We start from the raw sequence: 17,187 nt of genomic DNA, 5'->3' as shown, positions 1-17,187 counted from the left end.
GTATATGCTGGTCTGCTTTTAAACCTTGGCGCACTACGTCACGCGCCTGCGCAGTGCAGACTCTTCTCCCCGAGCAGTGTTTAAAAAAAAAACAACTTTTTCTACCCGATGTCTTCACTCCCTTCTTCTCAGCTGCTTGCTTCGACTGAAACAAGAACCGTTGAAAATTTCTTTTTTTAAAACCTTGGCACGTTATGTCACTCGCCTGCGCAGTGCAGACCCTTCTCCCCGAGCAGTGTTTTAAAAAAAAAAGACTTTTTCTACCCGATGTCTTCACTCTCTTCTAATAGATTGGTCAAACATGATCTACCACACACAAAGCCATATTGACTCTCCCTAATAAGTCCCTATCTATCCAAATACTTGTAGATCCTATCTCTTAGTACTCCTTCCAATAATTTACTTACTACCGACGTCAAACTTAGCGGCCTATAATTTCCCAGATTACTTTTAGAGTCTTTTTTAAATTATGGAACAACATGAGCTATCCTCCAACCCTCCGGCACCTCACCCATAGATACCGACATTTTAAATATATCTGCCAGGGCCCCTGCAATTTCAACACTAGTCTCCTTCAAGGTCTGAGGGAATACCCTGTCAGGTCCTGGGGATTTATCTACTCTGATTTGCCTCAAGATAGTAAGCACCTCCTCCTCCTCAATCTGTATAGGTTCCATGACCTCACTACTTGTTTGCCTTATTTCCATTGACTCCATGCCAGTTTCCGTAGTAAACACAGATGCAAAAAACTCATTTAAGATTTCCCCTATTTCTTTTGGCTCCATACATAGCTGACCACTCTGATCTTCAAGAGGACCAATTTTATCCTTTTGCTCTTAATATACCTGTAGAAGCTCTTTGGATTAGCCTTCACCTTAATTGCCAAAGCAACCTCGTGTCTTCTTTTAGCCCTACTGATTTCTTTCTTATGAGTTTTTTTTTTTGCATTTTTTATACTCCTCAAGCACCTTATTTGCTCCCTGTTTCCTATACATGTCATACATCTCTCTCTTCTTCTTTATCAGAGTTGCAATATCCCTTGAGAACCAAGGTTCCTTATTCTTATTCACTTTGCCTTTAATCCTGACAGGAACATACAAACTCTGCACTCTCAAAATTTCTCCTTTGAAGGCTTCCCACTTACTAATCACATCCTTGCCGGAGAACAACCTGTCCCAACCCACGCTTTTTAGATCCTTTCTCATTTCTTCAAATTTGGCCTCTTTCCAGTTTAGAACCTCAACCCGAGGACTCGATCTATCTTTATCCACGATCAAGTTGAAACTAATGGTGTTATGATCACTGGAACCAAAGTGTTCCCCTACACACACTTCCATCACCTGTCCTAACCGTTTCCTAACAGGAGATCTAATATTGCATCCTCTCTAGTTGGTACCTCTAAATATTGATTTAGAAAACTTTCCTGAACACCTTTTACAAACTCTAACCTGTCTAGACCTTTAACAGTATGGGAATCCCAATCAATATGTGGAAAAGTAAAATCCCCTACTATCACAACTTTTTGTTTCCTGCAGTTGCTCTGCTATCCCTCTGCAGATTTGCTCCTCCAATTCTCGCTGTCTATTGGGTGGTCTATAATACAACCCCATTAATGTGGTCATACCTTTCCTGTTTCTCAGCTCCACTCATATGGCCTTGGTAGACAAGCCCTCTAATCTGTCCTGCCTGAGCACTGCTGTAACATTTTCCCTGACGAGCAATGCCACCCCCCCCACCATCCCTTCATTCCTCTGCCTCTATCACGTCTAAAATATTGGAACCCTGGAACATTAAGCTGCTAGTCCTGCCCCTCCTGCAGCCAAGTTTCATTAATGGCGATAATGTTGTAATTTCATGTGTCAATCCATGCCCTCAGCTCGTCAGCCTTCCCCATAATACTCCTTGCATTGAAATAGACACACCTCAGAAGATTATTACCACCACATTATTTGTGACTTTGCATGAACTTTTACCGTCATTTATTTTCACCCCCACTCCACTATCTGCTCTGGCACTCTGGTTCCCACCCCCCTACAAATTTAGTTTAAATCCTCCTCAAAAGCACTAACAAACCTCCTTGCAAGGATATTGGTCCCCCTGTAGTTCAGGTGTAACCCGTCTCTCTTGTACAGGCCCACCTGCCCCAGAAGAGGACCCAGTGATCCGGAAATCTGAAACCCTGCCCCCTACACCAGTTCCTCAGCCAAGTGTTCATCCGCCAAAGCAGCCTATTCTTACCCTCACTGGCACGTGGCACAGGTAGCAATTCTGAGATTACCACCCTGCTTTTTAACTTCCTACCAAGCTCTCCATACTCAGTCTCTAGGACCTCCTCATTCTTTCTTCCTACATCATTGGTACCGATGTGTACCATGACATCTGGCTGATCACCCTCCCACTTCAGAATGTCATGCAAGCGATCAGAGACATTCCTGACCCTGGCACCCAGGAGGCAACAAACCATCCGGGAGTCTCTGTCACGACCACAGAACCTCCTTTCTGTAGCTCTAACTATTGAGTCCCCTATCACTACCACTCTCCTCCTCTTCCACCCTCCTTTCTGCACTGCAGAACCAGACTCAGTGCCAGAGATCTGGCTTGCTGCAGCTTGTCCCAGGTAAGTCATCCACCCCACCAGTATCCAAATCTGTATACTTGTTGTTGAGGGGAATGGCGACAGGGGAACCCTGCTCTGCCTGCCCTTTCTCTTTCCCTCGCCTGACGGTAACCCAATTACCCGCACTCTACTCCTTTGGTGTAACTAGCTCCCTGAAGCTACTATCTATAAACTCCCCATCCTCCCGAATGATCCGGAGGTCATCCAGCTCCTGCTCCAGTTCCCTAACATCATTTATTTTATTGTAATCTGTCCTCTACTGTGCCTTGTCTTGTTTATTAATTATTGTACTGCCCTGCACAGTTTTGTGCACTTTATGTAGTCCTGTGCAGGTCTGTAGTCTAGTGTAGTTTTTATGTTGTTTTACGTAGTCTAGTGTAGCCTTGTGCTGTCTCATATAGTCTAGTGTAGTTTTGTGTTGTTTCATGTAGTACCATGGTCCTGGAGGAACGTTGTTTCGTTTTTACTGTGTACAGTACCAGCAGCTTATGGTCAAAATGACAATAAACTTGACTTGACTTAACCTTACATTTATGTTACATCCATCTTCTACTTGTAAACCTACTGGCTCATCCTCAGCTGTATCATACTGGTACCTATCTCCCTGCCATAGTAGTTTAATCCACTCCCAACAGCTCTAGATTAGATGAGATTAGATTATGAGGATACTCAGTCTTCGTTTATTGTCATTTAGAAATGCATGCATTAAAAAATGATACACTGTTCCTCCAGTATGATATCACAAGAAACACAGGACAAACCAAGACTAAAACTGACAAAACCACATAATCATAACATATAGTTACAACAGTGCAAAACAATACTGTAATTTGGGCACGGTAAAAAAAGTCTCAAAGTCCCGATAGCCCCATCATCTCACACAGACGGTAGAAGGGAGAAACTCTCCCTGCCATGAACCTCCAGGCGCTGCAAACTTGTCGATGCAGCACCATTAGAAGCACCCGACCGCAGCGGACACTGAGTCTGTCCGAAAACTTCGAGCCTCCGACCAGCCCTCTGACACCGAGCACCAAGCACATCCTTTGCCAAGTGCTTTGACCCCACCCCGGCCGCCGAGCAAGAAGCAAAGCCGGGGACTCAGGGCCTTCCTCTCCGGAGATTCTGGATCACACAGTAGCAGCGGGAGCGAAGCAGGCGTTTCAGAAGTTTCACCAGATGTTCCTCCGTGCTCTCACACCTGTCTCCATCAAATCAGGATTGTGTATGGCACACTACTTGACAGATAACAGACATCACCACTGGAGTGGCCGCTGCGAGCTGTGTCGTGCCGCCTTCTTCTCTTCTCTTCAATAGTCAACCTGTGTGCAAGAATATTGGTCTCCCTCAGATTCAAATGCAACCCGTCCCTTTTGTACAGGTCCCACCTGCCCCAGAAGAGGTTCCAATTATCCAGAAACTGAATCCCTGCCCCCTGCTCTAATTCTGCAGCTATGCATTTATCTCCCACCTCATTCTATTCCTATCCTCATTGTCGTGTGGCACAGGCAGCAATTCCAAGATTACGACCCCTGAGGTCCTACTTCTCAGTTTCCTTCCTAATTCCCTGTATTAAGACTTCCTCCCTTTTTCTAAAATACACCTGAAACTCGGCAATCTCATCCAATCTTACCAACCAGACATTATTGGGAGTGCATAAATTAGCTACCAGGGTGTCCATTCAGTTTCCCCAACTCGCGACATGGAACAGATGATAAGCAATTTAACAGTTGGTAAGTAAAGTACTCTCAACTTTCTCTACAGATCTACGGAAAACAGGTCGTTCAACAATAGAGCTCTGGCTGGAATCAAGTGGTGAAATAGAACCAATCAGTGAACTTGCCGACCCCGAGAACTCGTTGACGTGTTCGATGCAACCTTGACTTTATATAATGCAGTCAAGAACCTTCTTTGGGGACTATAAGACCTTACACGATTAGGCAATCACGCTAACTGCAATAGTGTAAAGGTAACTTGCCAAACTCCAGCTCTATGCCAACATTCAAATTCCAATCTGAATCCTTGTCAATGTAATTTTTGCTGTTATGATCGTCCCCATCTTTGCTTTGCCATTCCTTTGTGAGCTGCGACCATCACTCCATCTGTGTCAACTTGTTGCCGACATCAACATCCAATAGGCGTTCCTGGTCGTGTTACTTTTTTATTTTAATTTAGCCCCATTAATGATGGATAAATACATTCGGCATGATCTCTATGAGTCAGAGGACGATGAAGATTTGAATTCTAAGCCCGCTAAGGAACAGAAACTACTGAAAGTCTGTCAATACAATGTTAGATACCTGGAGTGTGGTTTTATTCCGTTCCAGTCAGATCAGCGACACCCTTTGTGTCTTATTTGTAATACTGTACTGTCTAATGAAGCCATGAAACTATCAAGATTGCAGGAACACTTCCATAAAAGACACACTGAAAAGGCTACTTATGGTATTACCATAAAGCCATAAGACATGAGAGCAGAATTAGGCCATTTGGCCCATCAAATCTGCTCCACCATTCAATCATGGCTAATCCTTTTACCTCTCCTCAGCCCCACTCCCCAGCTTTCTCCCCATAACCTTTGATTCTGTATCAAATCAAGAACCTATCATGCTCTGTTTTAAATACATCCAATGACCTGACCTCCACAGCTGCCAGTGGTAACAAATTCCATAATTTCACCACCCTCTGGCTAAAGAAATTTCTCCGCATCTATTTTAAATGATACACCTATCCTGAAGCAGTGCCCTCTTGTCCTAGACTCTCCCACCATGGGAAACATCCTTTCTACATTTACTCTAAGCCTTTCAACATTTGAAAAGTTTCAATGTGATCACCCCACAGCCTTCTAAATTCCAGTGAATACACACCCAGAGCTATCAAATGTTCCTCGTATGATAAACATTTCATTCCTGGAATCATCCTTGTGAACCTCCTCTGAATCCTCTCCAATGGCAGCACATCTTTTCTTAGATGAGGAGCCCAAAATTGTTCACAATACTCAAGGGTGAGGCCTCACCAGTGCCTTATAAAACCTTAGCATCACATCCCTGCTCTTGTATTCTAGACCTCTTGAAAAAGAATTTGAAAGTTATACACTCAAGTCGTCTGCTAAGAAAGCTAAATGATCTTGATAGTGGTCTCATTGCTTTTTATAACATTTCCAAAATGACAGCAAAGTGTGGAAAATCTCATACAATTGGTGGAAGATTAATAATACCTGTGGTATCAGAAGTGCTCATCACTGTTCTCCAAAGGGATACCAGCATTTTAAAATCAATTCCTCTGAGTAATAGCTCTGTAGCTCATCGTATTGACAAAATTCTACGTGGAGATATTGCATACCTAGACATCCTGCGTGACAAAATGCACATTAGGAAACTACAGGGTGCAAATTTCAATTTAATCCAGGCAAAAAGTGGACTGTCCATTTTTAATCTGAAAATTCAAATATATAAGCAAAATATTGGGAGAAGAATGCTCTCACAGTTTCCCTGCATGGAAAGTACGGTACTCTCTTTCACAGACGGTGATTGGCAAGAGTACTGCTTACATCTGGAGTCACTGAAGAAGGGTTTTCAGAATCGATTGAAGGATTTGAACGATCAGGAAATTCCGGACTGGGTAATTAAACGATTTCTTTGTAAGGTGGAAGAGAACTTGCAAGAAGTTATCAAAATTCAGAATGAAGAAGAATCAAAAATGCTTTTCAAAAACATTGGCTTTTGTGGTATGTGACTACACTGTCATATGAAGTTTCCTGATCTTTGGAGAAGAGCCAAACTGCGCTTCATTGCATTTCCATCCTCCTACCTTGTTGAAAGAGGCTTCAGTGCAATGAACCACATACTCACAAACAACAGAAACTGCTTAGACATTGTTACATGTGGGGACTTAAAGGCATTTGCTGTCACAATTTGAACCAGATATTTCAACACTTGCTAAAAACCATCAAGCTCAAGGAGCACATCAAAGGAGATATCAAAGCTGTTGTACTGCACACAGGTACTGTGTAAGCTAGGTTTAAAGACAAATAAAAACTTAAAGTAGAATCATTTTTCTTATGTTAGCATATGGTAAACATGTTTTCACACTATGGAGGTGCCAGAAAGTATATTGTGCCCAAGAGGGGCGTTGGCAAGTATGAAGGTGCTTTGGGGATGTTGGGCTAAAAACAGATGGGAAACACTGTGTTAGACTTTGATTTATTATGCTCCGATTTCATCCAAACTTTTCCAAAGAGAAAATGTAAGAATTGATTTTATGAGAATTGGAACAGATACAAAGACCTCAAAACAAAGATGAAATCTCTATTCTTTGACTCATGTGCTCCTGACAGGTTTCTGATATTTGTCCTGTCTTCTAAATGATGGTGTTAATCTCAGAAATATATCCCATTACAAAGGCATTTATCAAAAGCTGCAAGCTCAGAACCAACCCTAGATCAAATGAAACAATCTCAATTACCTGGTAAACCTGATTTTCATCGGAAAAGATAAAGGATTATGCCTACTAGGGCACAGTGCTAGGGGCTGTAAAACCTTCAACATCATTGTAATTCATCTGGCAGAGATTCAGAAATGTTTACAGCACACACTGCAATGACAATTCAAAATGTGGAGCTAAGCTGTCATTTATTAAATGCACTTCCCAAAAAAAGAGGAGAACATTTGGTACAGCTACCACAGGGAAGTAATTTCAATCATCTGCAACTCCTAAAATTATGTACCAAATGAAAATATACAAACTGGGTAATTGAATATCTTGCAAATCATCAACAGAATAAAAATTTAGCAGGTGTATTGAGTTTGCTCATAAGCCTTAAAACATGAATTACTTGATGCAAATTAAAAACTAAGCTGCGACTTACAAAGCAGTTTTGTTTAAAGCTTTCCTGCCACTGCAGGGGTCACAGAAGAGGATCATGAAGATTACATTGATAAAAGCTCCAAGACAGATGTCTCATTAATTAGTGAATGAAAAGCAGAAATCTGACAAGAAAACAGAAAATTCTGGAAGGACTCAGCAGCTAAAGAGTTGTGATAAAAGGTCACAGGCTGAAATGTTAACTCCATTTCTCTCTCCACAGATGCTGTCAGCCCTGCACATATCCAGCATTTCACATTTCCATTTCAGAGGCTGGATATCTTGCAGCAACCGATCCAAAAACACAAGCGAGGAATGTAATCTCAGCTTGCCTGGATCAATGCAGCTTCAACATCACCAAGAAGCTCAACACCTCCAGGACAAAACATATCCTTTGACTGATTCTATCCAACCATTCATTCCCAGTGCAAATAACTACAGTGTATACTGTCGACAATATGCATTAGAGTTACCTCCCTATGGTATTCTGACAGGCATCCCAAAACCAAGGAAGAGAAAGGACGTGGACATACATAGTCTGAACTGTATTGGATTGACAGCAAGAACTGGCATCTGCAGCTGATTGATCGGACAATGCAATGATTGGGCTTCCCCAACTGATTGAGCACATAACTCCCTCTCTTTTTGAACAAACTTTCAAGTAAGCACGTTTTCATCTCGGTGAGCCCAGTTCGTAGCTCCCACAGTATATGTGTTCAGCGTGTACCATTACTAAAATAGCTCAATAAAAATGCTTACTCCATTGCACTTCTTGCTCTGCACATACATAACATGGACATCTACACCTGTGTGTCTCTCTGCAAGTCCCACACCATGCTGACATGGAAGTGGATTACTTTGCCTTCGAAAACTCTCAGAATTCCCAACAAAACAGCAATCTGTTGCTGTTACTTGTGTTGTTCTGCTGAACATTGTGGGCATGCTGTGTTGCCACCATACGACACTTGCAGGCTGCCCCAGGTTGTGTTGTTATTGCAAATGTAGTTCACTGCATGTTTTGATGCACATCTGATAAATAATTGAATGGTTCTGAAAGGACTGGAGCAGTTCACCACTACTTTATCAAGCTCAGTTTAGCACATGCACTCAATGTTGTCTTTGCCAGTGATACCCAGTTTCAAAACGATGTTTTTTTCCAAAAAAAACAATTATTTCAATCACCAACAATTACAGATTGACAATTGTTTAGACAGAAGTATCTAACCAAATCCTGCTTCTCCCCAACCATTCCTGATTGGAGTTAATTTGAAACTAAATAATTCAAATACATTTTTTCATTCAATTTTGCAAGCTCCAAACTTAAAGAACTCGACACAGAAAACAAAATGGGAAAGGCTATTCCCACACAAAACTGATGTGAATAAACAGACCTTAAAGGAGTTTCCTTTAAATATTAGATGTTCCAAAAATAAAATTCCTAAAATTACACAAGATCTTAACAGCAAATTTAAAGATATAAATTAGCATTATTTATCACATGTACATCAAAACATACAGTAAAATGCATCATGTGCCTCAAATCAAATCAATGAGGATTGTTCTAGGCAGCCTACAAATGTCACCAAGGTTCTGATGGTCCTAATCCTAATCATCGTTGCCGTGGCTACACCTTGAGGTCAAGGATGATGTTCTTCATTCCGTTGATCTATTTATGGGCTTTCAAGTGACTTATGGGTCCAATCTTGGCTTTGAAAGTTCTTCCACATTCAGGACAGGTAGTTCCAGATGGCAATCGGGCTTTGGTTGCTGATGCCTCTCTTTCCATTTTCTTCACTTTTCTTCTAATTCTGCACATCTGTTGGCTTCACAAGTTGCTGTTCCTTCTCAGATGATGGTTTTCCAGAGTTTCCTGTCCTTGGCATTGGCTTCCCAATTGTTGATGTCGATGTTACATTTCTTCATATTGGCTTTTAAGACATCTTTGAATCTCTTCTGTTGTCCACCTTTTTTACGCTTGCCTTCTTTAGGCTGGGTGTAGATGATTTGTTTCGGCAGACGTTCATCTGTCATCCGAACAACATGACTGCTCCAACTTAGTTGGTTCTTGATGACGTAGGCTATCCTAATCATACATCTCTAGAAAATGGGAGGAATCCGGAGCACCCAGAGAAAACCCACATTGTCACAGGGAGAACCTAAAACTCTCTTCAGACAGCAGCAGGAATCGAACTCCAATCTTACAGCTGGCACCATAATAGAGTTACACGAACCAGTATGCTACATGCCAGCCCATAAATCTAAAATATTCAAGTAAATATAATAATAATAGTAATAATAAGTACTTATTGATCCCGATTGGGAAATGCTTTCATTACAGCAGCAGTGTGCAGACTTAACTAATAATAAAGTACAGAATAAAAATAGAAACATAGAAAACCTACAACCCAATACAGGCCCTTTGGCCCACAAAGCTGTGCCGAACATGTCCTTACCTTAGAACTACCTAGGCTATACCCAGACCCTCTATTTTTCTAAGCTCCATGTATCCATCCAGGAGTCTCTTAAAAGACCCTATCGTTTCCGCCTACACCACTGCCACCAGCAGCCCATTCCACGCACTCACGACTCTCTGCATAAAAAACTTACTCCTGACATCTCTTCTGTACCTACTTCCAAGCACCTTAAAACTATGCCCTCTCGCGCTAGCCATTTCAGCCCTGGGAAAAAGCCTCTGACTACCCACACAATCAATGCCTCTCAATCTTGTACACCTCTATCAGGTCACCTCTCATCCTTCGTCACTCCAAGGAGAAAAGGCCAAGTTCACTCAATCTATTCTCATAAGGCATGCTCCCCAATCCAGGCAAAATCCTTGTAACCTCCTCTGCACCCTTTCTATGGTTTCCACATCCTTCTTGTAGTGAGGCAACCAGAATTGAGTACAGTACTCCAAGTGGGGTCTGACCAGGGTCCTACATAGCTGCAAAATTACCTCTCGGCTCTTAAACTCAATCCCACGAATGAAGGAGAATACACCCAATGCCTTCTTAACCACAGAGTCAACCTGCGTAGCAGCTTTGAGTGTCCTGTGGATGTGGACCCCAAGATCTCTCTGATCCTCCACACTGTCAAGAGTCTTACCATTAATACTGTATTCTGCCATCATATTTGACCTACCAAAATGAACCATCTCACACTTATCTGGGTTGAACTCCATCTGCCACTTCTCAGCTCAGTTTTGCATCCTATCAATGTCCCGCTGTAACCTCTGACAGCTCTCCACACTATCCACAACTCCTCCAACCTTTGTGTCAACGGCGAGTTTACCAACCCATCCCTCCACTTCCTTATCCAGGTCATTTATAAAAATCACACAGAGTAGAGGTCCCAGAACAGATCCCTGAGGCATACCACTGGTCACCGGCCTCCATGTAGAATATGACCAGTCTACAACCACTCTTTGCCTTCTGTGGATAAGCCAGTTCTGGATCCACAAAGCAATGTCCACTTGGATCCCATGCCTCCTTACTTTCTCAATAAGCATGGGGTACCGTATCAAATGCCTTGCTAAAATTAATATACACTACATCTACAGCTCTACCTTCATCAACATGTTCAGTCACATCCTCAAAAAATTCAACCAGGCTTGTAAGGCACAACTTTCCCTTCACAAAGCCATACTGACTATTCCTAATCATATTATGCCTGTCCAAATGTTCATAAATCCTGCCTTTCAGGATCTTCTCCATCAGCTTACCAACCACTGAAGTAAAACTCAGTGGTCTATAATTTCCTGGACTATCCCTACTCCCTTTCTTGAATAAAGGAACAACATCCGCAACACTCCAATCCTCTAGAACCTCTTCGTCCTCATTGATGATGCAAAGATCATCGCCAGAGGCTCAACAATCTCCTCCCTCACTTCCCATAGTAGCCTGGGATACATCCCGTCCATTCCCAGCGACTTATCCAACTTGATGCTTTCTAAAAGCTCCAGCATATCCTCTGCCTTAATACCTACATTCTCAAGCTTTTCAGTCCACTGCAAGTCATCCCTACAATCGCCAAGATCCTTTTCCGTAGTGAATACTGAAGCAAAGTATTCATTAAGTACCTCTGCCATCTCCTCCGATTCCATACACACTTTTCCACTGTCACACTGGATTGGTCCTATTCTTTCACGTCTTATTCTCTTGCTCTTCACATACTTGCAGATTGCATTGGAGTTTTCCTTAATCCTGTCCGCCAAGGCCTTCTCGTGGCCCCTTCTGGCTCTCCTAATTACATTCTTAAGCTCCTTCCTGCTTGCCTTATAATCTTCTGGATCTCTATCATTACCTAGTTTTTTGAACTTTTCTTTTCTTCTTGACTAGATTTGCAATAGCCTTTGTACACCACGGTTCCTGTACTCTACCATCTTTTCCCTGTTTCATTGGAACATTTCTACACAGAACCCCACGCAAATATCCCCTGAACATTTGCCACATTTCTTCCGTATGTTTCCCTGAGAACACTGTTTCCAATTTATGCTTCCAAGTTCCTGCCTGATAGCCTCATATTTCCCCTTACTCCAATTAAACGTTTCCCTAACTTGTCTGTTCTTATCCCTCTCCAATATGGGAGATAGAATTGTGATCACTATCTCCAAAATGCTCTTCCACTGAGAGTCCTGACACCTGACCAGGTTCATTTCCCAATACCAGATCAAGTACAGCCTCTCCTCTTGTAGGCTTATCTACATATTGTGTCATGAAACCTTCTTGAATACACCTAACAAACTCCATGTCATCTAAACCCCTTGCTCTAGGGAGATGCCAATCGATATTTGGGAAATTAAAATTTCCCACCACAACAACCCTATTATTATTACTCCTTTCCAGAATCTGTCTCCCTATCTGCTCCTCGATGTCCCTGTTACTATTGGGTGATCTATAAAAACACCCTACAAAGTTATTGACCCCTAACTATTCCAAACTTCCACCCATAGAGACTCCGTAGACAACCCCTCCATGATTTCCTCCTTTTCTGCAGCTGTGACACTATCTCTGATCAACAGTGCCACACCCCCACCTCTTTTGCCTCACTTTCTGAAACATCTAAAGCTGGCACTGGAAATAGCCATTCCTGCTCCTGCACCATCCAAGTCTCTGTAGTGGCCACAATAGCATAGCTCCAAGTGCTGATCCATGTCCTCAGCTCATCTGCTTTATTCATAATACTCCTCGCATTAAAATAGACACATCTCAAACCATCAGTCTGAGTGCGTCCCTTCTCTATCACCTGCCTATCCTCCCTTTCGCACTGTCTCCAAGCTTTCTCTATTCCTTTCCTCCGTCACTTCAGTTCGGTTCCCACTCCCCAGCAATTCTAGTTTAAACTCTCCCCAATAGCCTTTGCAGAACTCTCCACCAGGATATTGGTCCCCCCTCAGATTCAATTGCAACCCGTCCTTTTTGTACAGGTCACACCTGCCCCAGAAGAGGTCCCAATGATCCAGAAATCTGAATCCCTGCTCCCTGCTCTAATACCTCAGCCACGCATTTATCATTCTATTCCTCATTCTATTCATACCTCATTCTATTCCTATACTCACTGTCACGTGGCACAGGCAGTAATCCCGAGATTACTACCTTTGAGGTCCTGCTTCTCCAACTTCTTTCCTAACTCCCTATAGTCTACTTTCAGGACCTCCTCCCTTTTCCTACCTATGTCTTTGGTACCAATATGTACCACAACTTCTGGCTGTTCTCCTTCCCACTTCAAGATATCGGGGACACGATCAGAAACATCCCGGACCCTGGCACCTGGAAGGCAAATTACCATATGCATTTCTTTCCTGCGTCCACAGAATTGCCTGTCTGACCTCCTAACTATAGAGTTCCCTATCACTGCTGCCACCCTCTTCATCTCCCTAATCCCCTGAGCCACAGGGCCAGACTCTGTGCCAGAGGTGTTGAATATACACAATAATAACAGGTGGAAATTTGGCGTAGTAGTAATTACCACTGGATCAGTAACCCAAAGACCCAATTATAAGCTAGAGACATAAGCTCGAATCCCACCATAAATTCAATAAAAATATCTGATGACCATGAAACCATGTCAATTGTTTTAAAAACCCATTTGGTTCACTAATGCCCTTTAAGGGAAGAATCCTGCCATCCTTACCTGGTCTGGCCTATATGTAATTCCAGACCTACAGCAATGTGGTTGGCTCTAAAGTGCCCTCTGAAATGGCCCAGCATGCCATTCAGTTGTATCCGCTAAAAAGAAAGTAATAGGAAATAAACCCGGATAGATAACCCAGAGTCGACCTAGGCACTGGAAACGACAACAGCAAAACCAGCCCTGTCGACACTGCAAAGTCCTCCTTACTAACATCTGGGGATGTGCCAAAGTTGGGAGAGCTGTCTCACAGACGAGTCAAGTAACAGCCTGACATAGTAGCACTAACTGAATCATACCTTACAGTTAATATTCCAGACTCCGGTATCACCCTGGCAACTCTCAACATTGACTTTGAACCCCATGAAGTCTCATGGCACCAGGTTAAACATGGGCAAGGAAACCTCCTGCTGATTACCACGTACCGTCCTCCCTCAGCTGATCAATCAGTGCTTCTCCATGTTGAGCAGCACTTGGAGGAGGCACTGAGGGCGGCAAGGCACAGAACGTACTCTGGGTGGGGGACTTCAATGCCCATCACAAAGAGTGGCTCAATGGTACCACCACAGACCAACCTGGTCAAGTCCTACTGGACAGAGCTACTAGACTGGGACTACCGCAGGTGGTGAGGGAACCAACAAGAGAGAAAAACACACTTGACCTCATTCTCACCAACCTGCCTGCCGTGGAAGCATCTGTCCATGACAGCATTGATAGAAGTGACCACTGCATTTTTTGTGGAGACTAAAATCTCCTTATTGAAGAAACCTTCCACCGCGCTAGAAGGGATAGGCTTTGAACAGATCTAGTAGCCCAAGACTGGGTATCCATGGGGCGCTATGGGGCAACAGCAGCAGCAGAATTGTGCTCCACTACAATCTGTAACCTCACTCACTTTAATATTACCACCAGGCCAGGAGATCAACGAAGAGTGTAGGAGGGCATGCTGAGGACAACACCAGGCATACCTCAATATGAGACGTCACTCTGGTGAAGCCACTACACAGGACTACTTGCATGCCAATAGCAAAGCAATAGACAGAGCTAAATGGTCCCACAACCAACAGATCAGATCCAAGCTCTGTAGTTCAGCCACATCCAGCTGTGAATGGTGGTGAACAATCAAACAACTCACTAGAGGAGGCAGCTCCACAAATATTCCCCATCCTCAATGATAGAAGAGCCCAGCACACCTGTGCAAAAGATAAGGATGAGGCATTTGCAACAATCTTCAGTCAGAAGTGCCAAGTAGCTGATCCAGCTTGGTCTCCTCCAGAAGTCCCCAGTATCCCAGATGTCAGTATGTAGCCAATCCAATTCACTCTACATGATATCAATAAACGGCTGAAAACACTGAATACTGCAAAGGTTATGGGCCCAGACAAAATCCCGGCACTAGTCCTGAAGACTTGTGCTCCGGAACTTGCTGCACCACTAGCCAAGCTGTTCCAGTACAGCTGCAACACCGGCATCTACCCGGCAATGTGGAAAATTGCCCAGCTATGTCCTGTACACAAAAAACAGGACAAGTCCAATCCAACCAGCTACTGCCCCTACAGCCTACTCTCAATCATCAGCAAAGTAATGGAAGGGGTTATCAACAGTGCTATCACGCAGCACCTACTCGGCAATAACCTGATTACAGATGCCCAGTTTGGGTTCCGTCAAGGCCACTCAGCTCCAGACCTCATCACCTCCTTGGTCCAAACATGGACCAAAGAGCTAAATACCAGAGGTGAGGTGAGAGTGGTAGCTCTCAACATTAAGGAAGTAGTTGACCGAGTATGGCATCAAGGTGCCCTAGCTAAAACGGAGTCAATGGGTATTGGGGGGGAAACACTCTGCTGGTTGGAATCATACCTGACACAAAGGAAGATGGTTGTGGTGGTTGGAGGTCAATCATCTCATCCTCAGGACATTACTGCAGGAGTTCCTCAGGGAAGTGTCCTCGGACCAACCATCTTCAACTGCTTCAACAATAACCTTCCTTCCATCATAAGAAGTGGGGATGTTCGCAGATGAGTGCACAACGTTCTGCACTGTTGGTGACGACTCAGACAGTGAAGCAGTTCATACCCAAAGGCAGCAGGACCTGAACAATATCCAGGCTTGGGCTGACAAGTGGCAAGTAACATTCGCGCCATGCAAGTGCCAGGCAATGACCATCCAACAAGAGAGGATCTAACCATTGTCCCTTAACATTCAGTGGCATCACCATCATTGAATCCCCTATTATCAACATCCTGGGGTTACCATTGACAGGAAGCTGAACTGGTCTAGCCGTATAAGCACTGTGGCTACCAGAGCAGGTCAAAGGCTTGGAATCCTGCGGCTTGAAACTCACCTCCTGAATCCCCAGAGCTTGTCCACCATCTACAAGGCTCAGGTTAGGGGTGTAATGGAATACTCACCACTCGCCTGGATGAGTGTAGCCCCATCAACACTCAAGCAGCTTGATACCATCCAGTACCAGGCAGCTCACTTGATTGGCACCCATTCCACCCTCCACCACTGAAGAACAGTTGCAGCAATGTGTACTACCTACAAGATGCACTGCAACAACACACCGAAGTTCCTAAGGCAGACCCTCCCAGACCCATGATCATTACCATCAGAAGGACGAGAAGAGCAGATACTTAGAAACACTACTACTTGGAAATCTTCCTCAAGTCACTCACCATCCTGACTTGGAAACATAATGCTGTTCCCTCATTGTCGCTGGGTTAAAATCATGGAATTCCCTCCCCAATAGCACTGTGAATGTATCTACACCTCAGGGACTGTGGTGGTTCAAGAAGGCAGTTCATCACCATCTTCTCACGGGCAACGAGGGATGGGCAATAAGTGCTGGCTTAGCTGGCGACACCCACATCTCATAAATGAATAAAAAAAATAAATAATGTGTAATAACAACATACAAAATAATAAAGCAGAGACTATTGTATTATGATGCATGCTTTTCTGTAACACACAGAGATTAACTAATTTACTTTAATTAAATTAGACATTAAAGCAATTTCTTTTCCAAATATTTAGTACCTTTAGCAGGATCACAATATTATATACACTTTCAAGACATACACTGGAAGCAGCTTGTAAGCTTTCCTTCAGTCCTTTAGAAACAAGTCTTTCACCTAATGATTTGTCAAAATCATTAGTACACTGTATTATTGGTCTTTCATACACCTTATGTTCATAGAGAAAACCAAGAAAGAAAAACTACTCAATTGCGACACGCACCTGAAAGTGTGGCGCCTTGAGAATTGTAGCCAACTCTGCCGCATACTCATTCTGATGGACGACACAGCTGATCTCCTCAAGAATTTGCTTCACAAGGTCCACATTATTCTCTCTCACAGCTTCTAGCTTGGTGTCTTCAAGTCGTTCATGAGCCTGTAACAAACAAGGTAGTATACATATCACCCTAACACGTCCCCATCTCTACAGCTGCAGCCTGTGGGCCGAAGTACAAATAGTTAATTACTTAAAAGGCAATGAATAATGCACATCAGAATTGCAGAGAAGTGTAGTAGGGAGAGTGAAATAACCTGGGAAAGGGACTGGGGTCTGATGGGAATGTGAGG

The 17,187-nt window shown here is 43.3% G+C and overlaps 1 protein-coding gene across 7 annotated transcripts in view; it reads right to left on the bottom strand.

The window, feature by feature from the left end:
• Window positions 1-17,187, bottom strand: part of LOC140212381 (protein PALS2-like) — a 205,656-nt gene that overhangs the window by 48,983 nt on the left and 139,486 nt on the right. For all 7 annotated transcript variants that reach the window (XM_072283114.1, XM_072283113.1, XM_072283120.1 and 4 more), the window contains one exon: window positions 16,844-16,996. In XM_072283114.1, the coding sequence (XP_072139215.1) occupies window positions 16,844-16,996 (153 nt within the window). The remainder of the gene's footprint in view (window positions 1-16,843; window positions 16,997-17,187) is intronic.

This window comes from Mobula birostris, chromosome 19, assembly GCF_030028105.1.
Source record: "Mobula birostris isolate sMobBir1 chromosome 19, sMobBir1.hap1, whole genome shotgun sequence".
Lineage (NCBI taxonomy): Eukaryota > Metazoa > Chordata > Chondrichthyes > Myliobatiformes > Myliobatidae > Mobula > Mobula birostris.
Note: the sequence above shows the minus strand (reverse complement) of the source record. Positions and strands in the feature narration are given on the sequence as shown.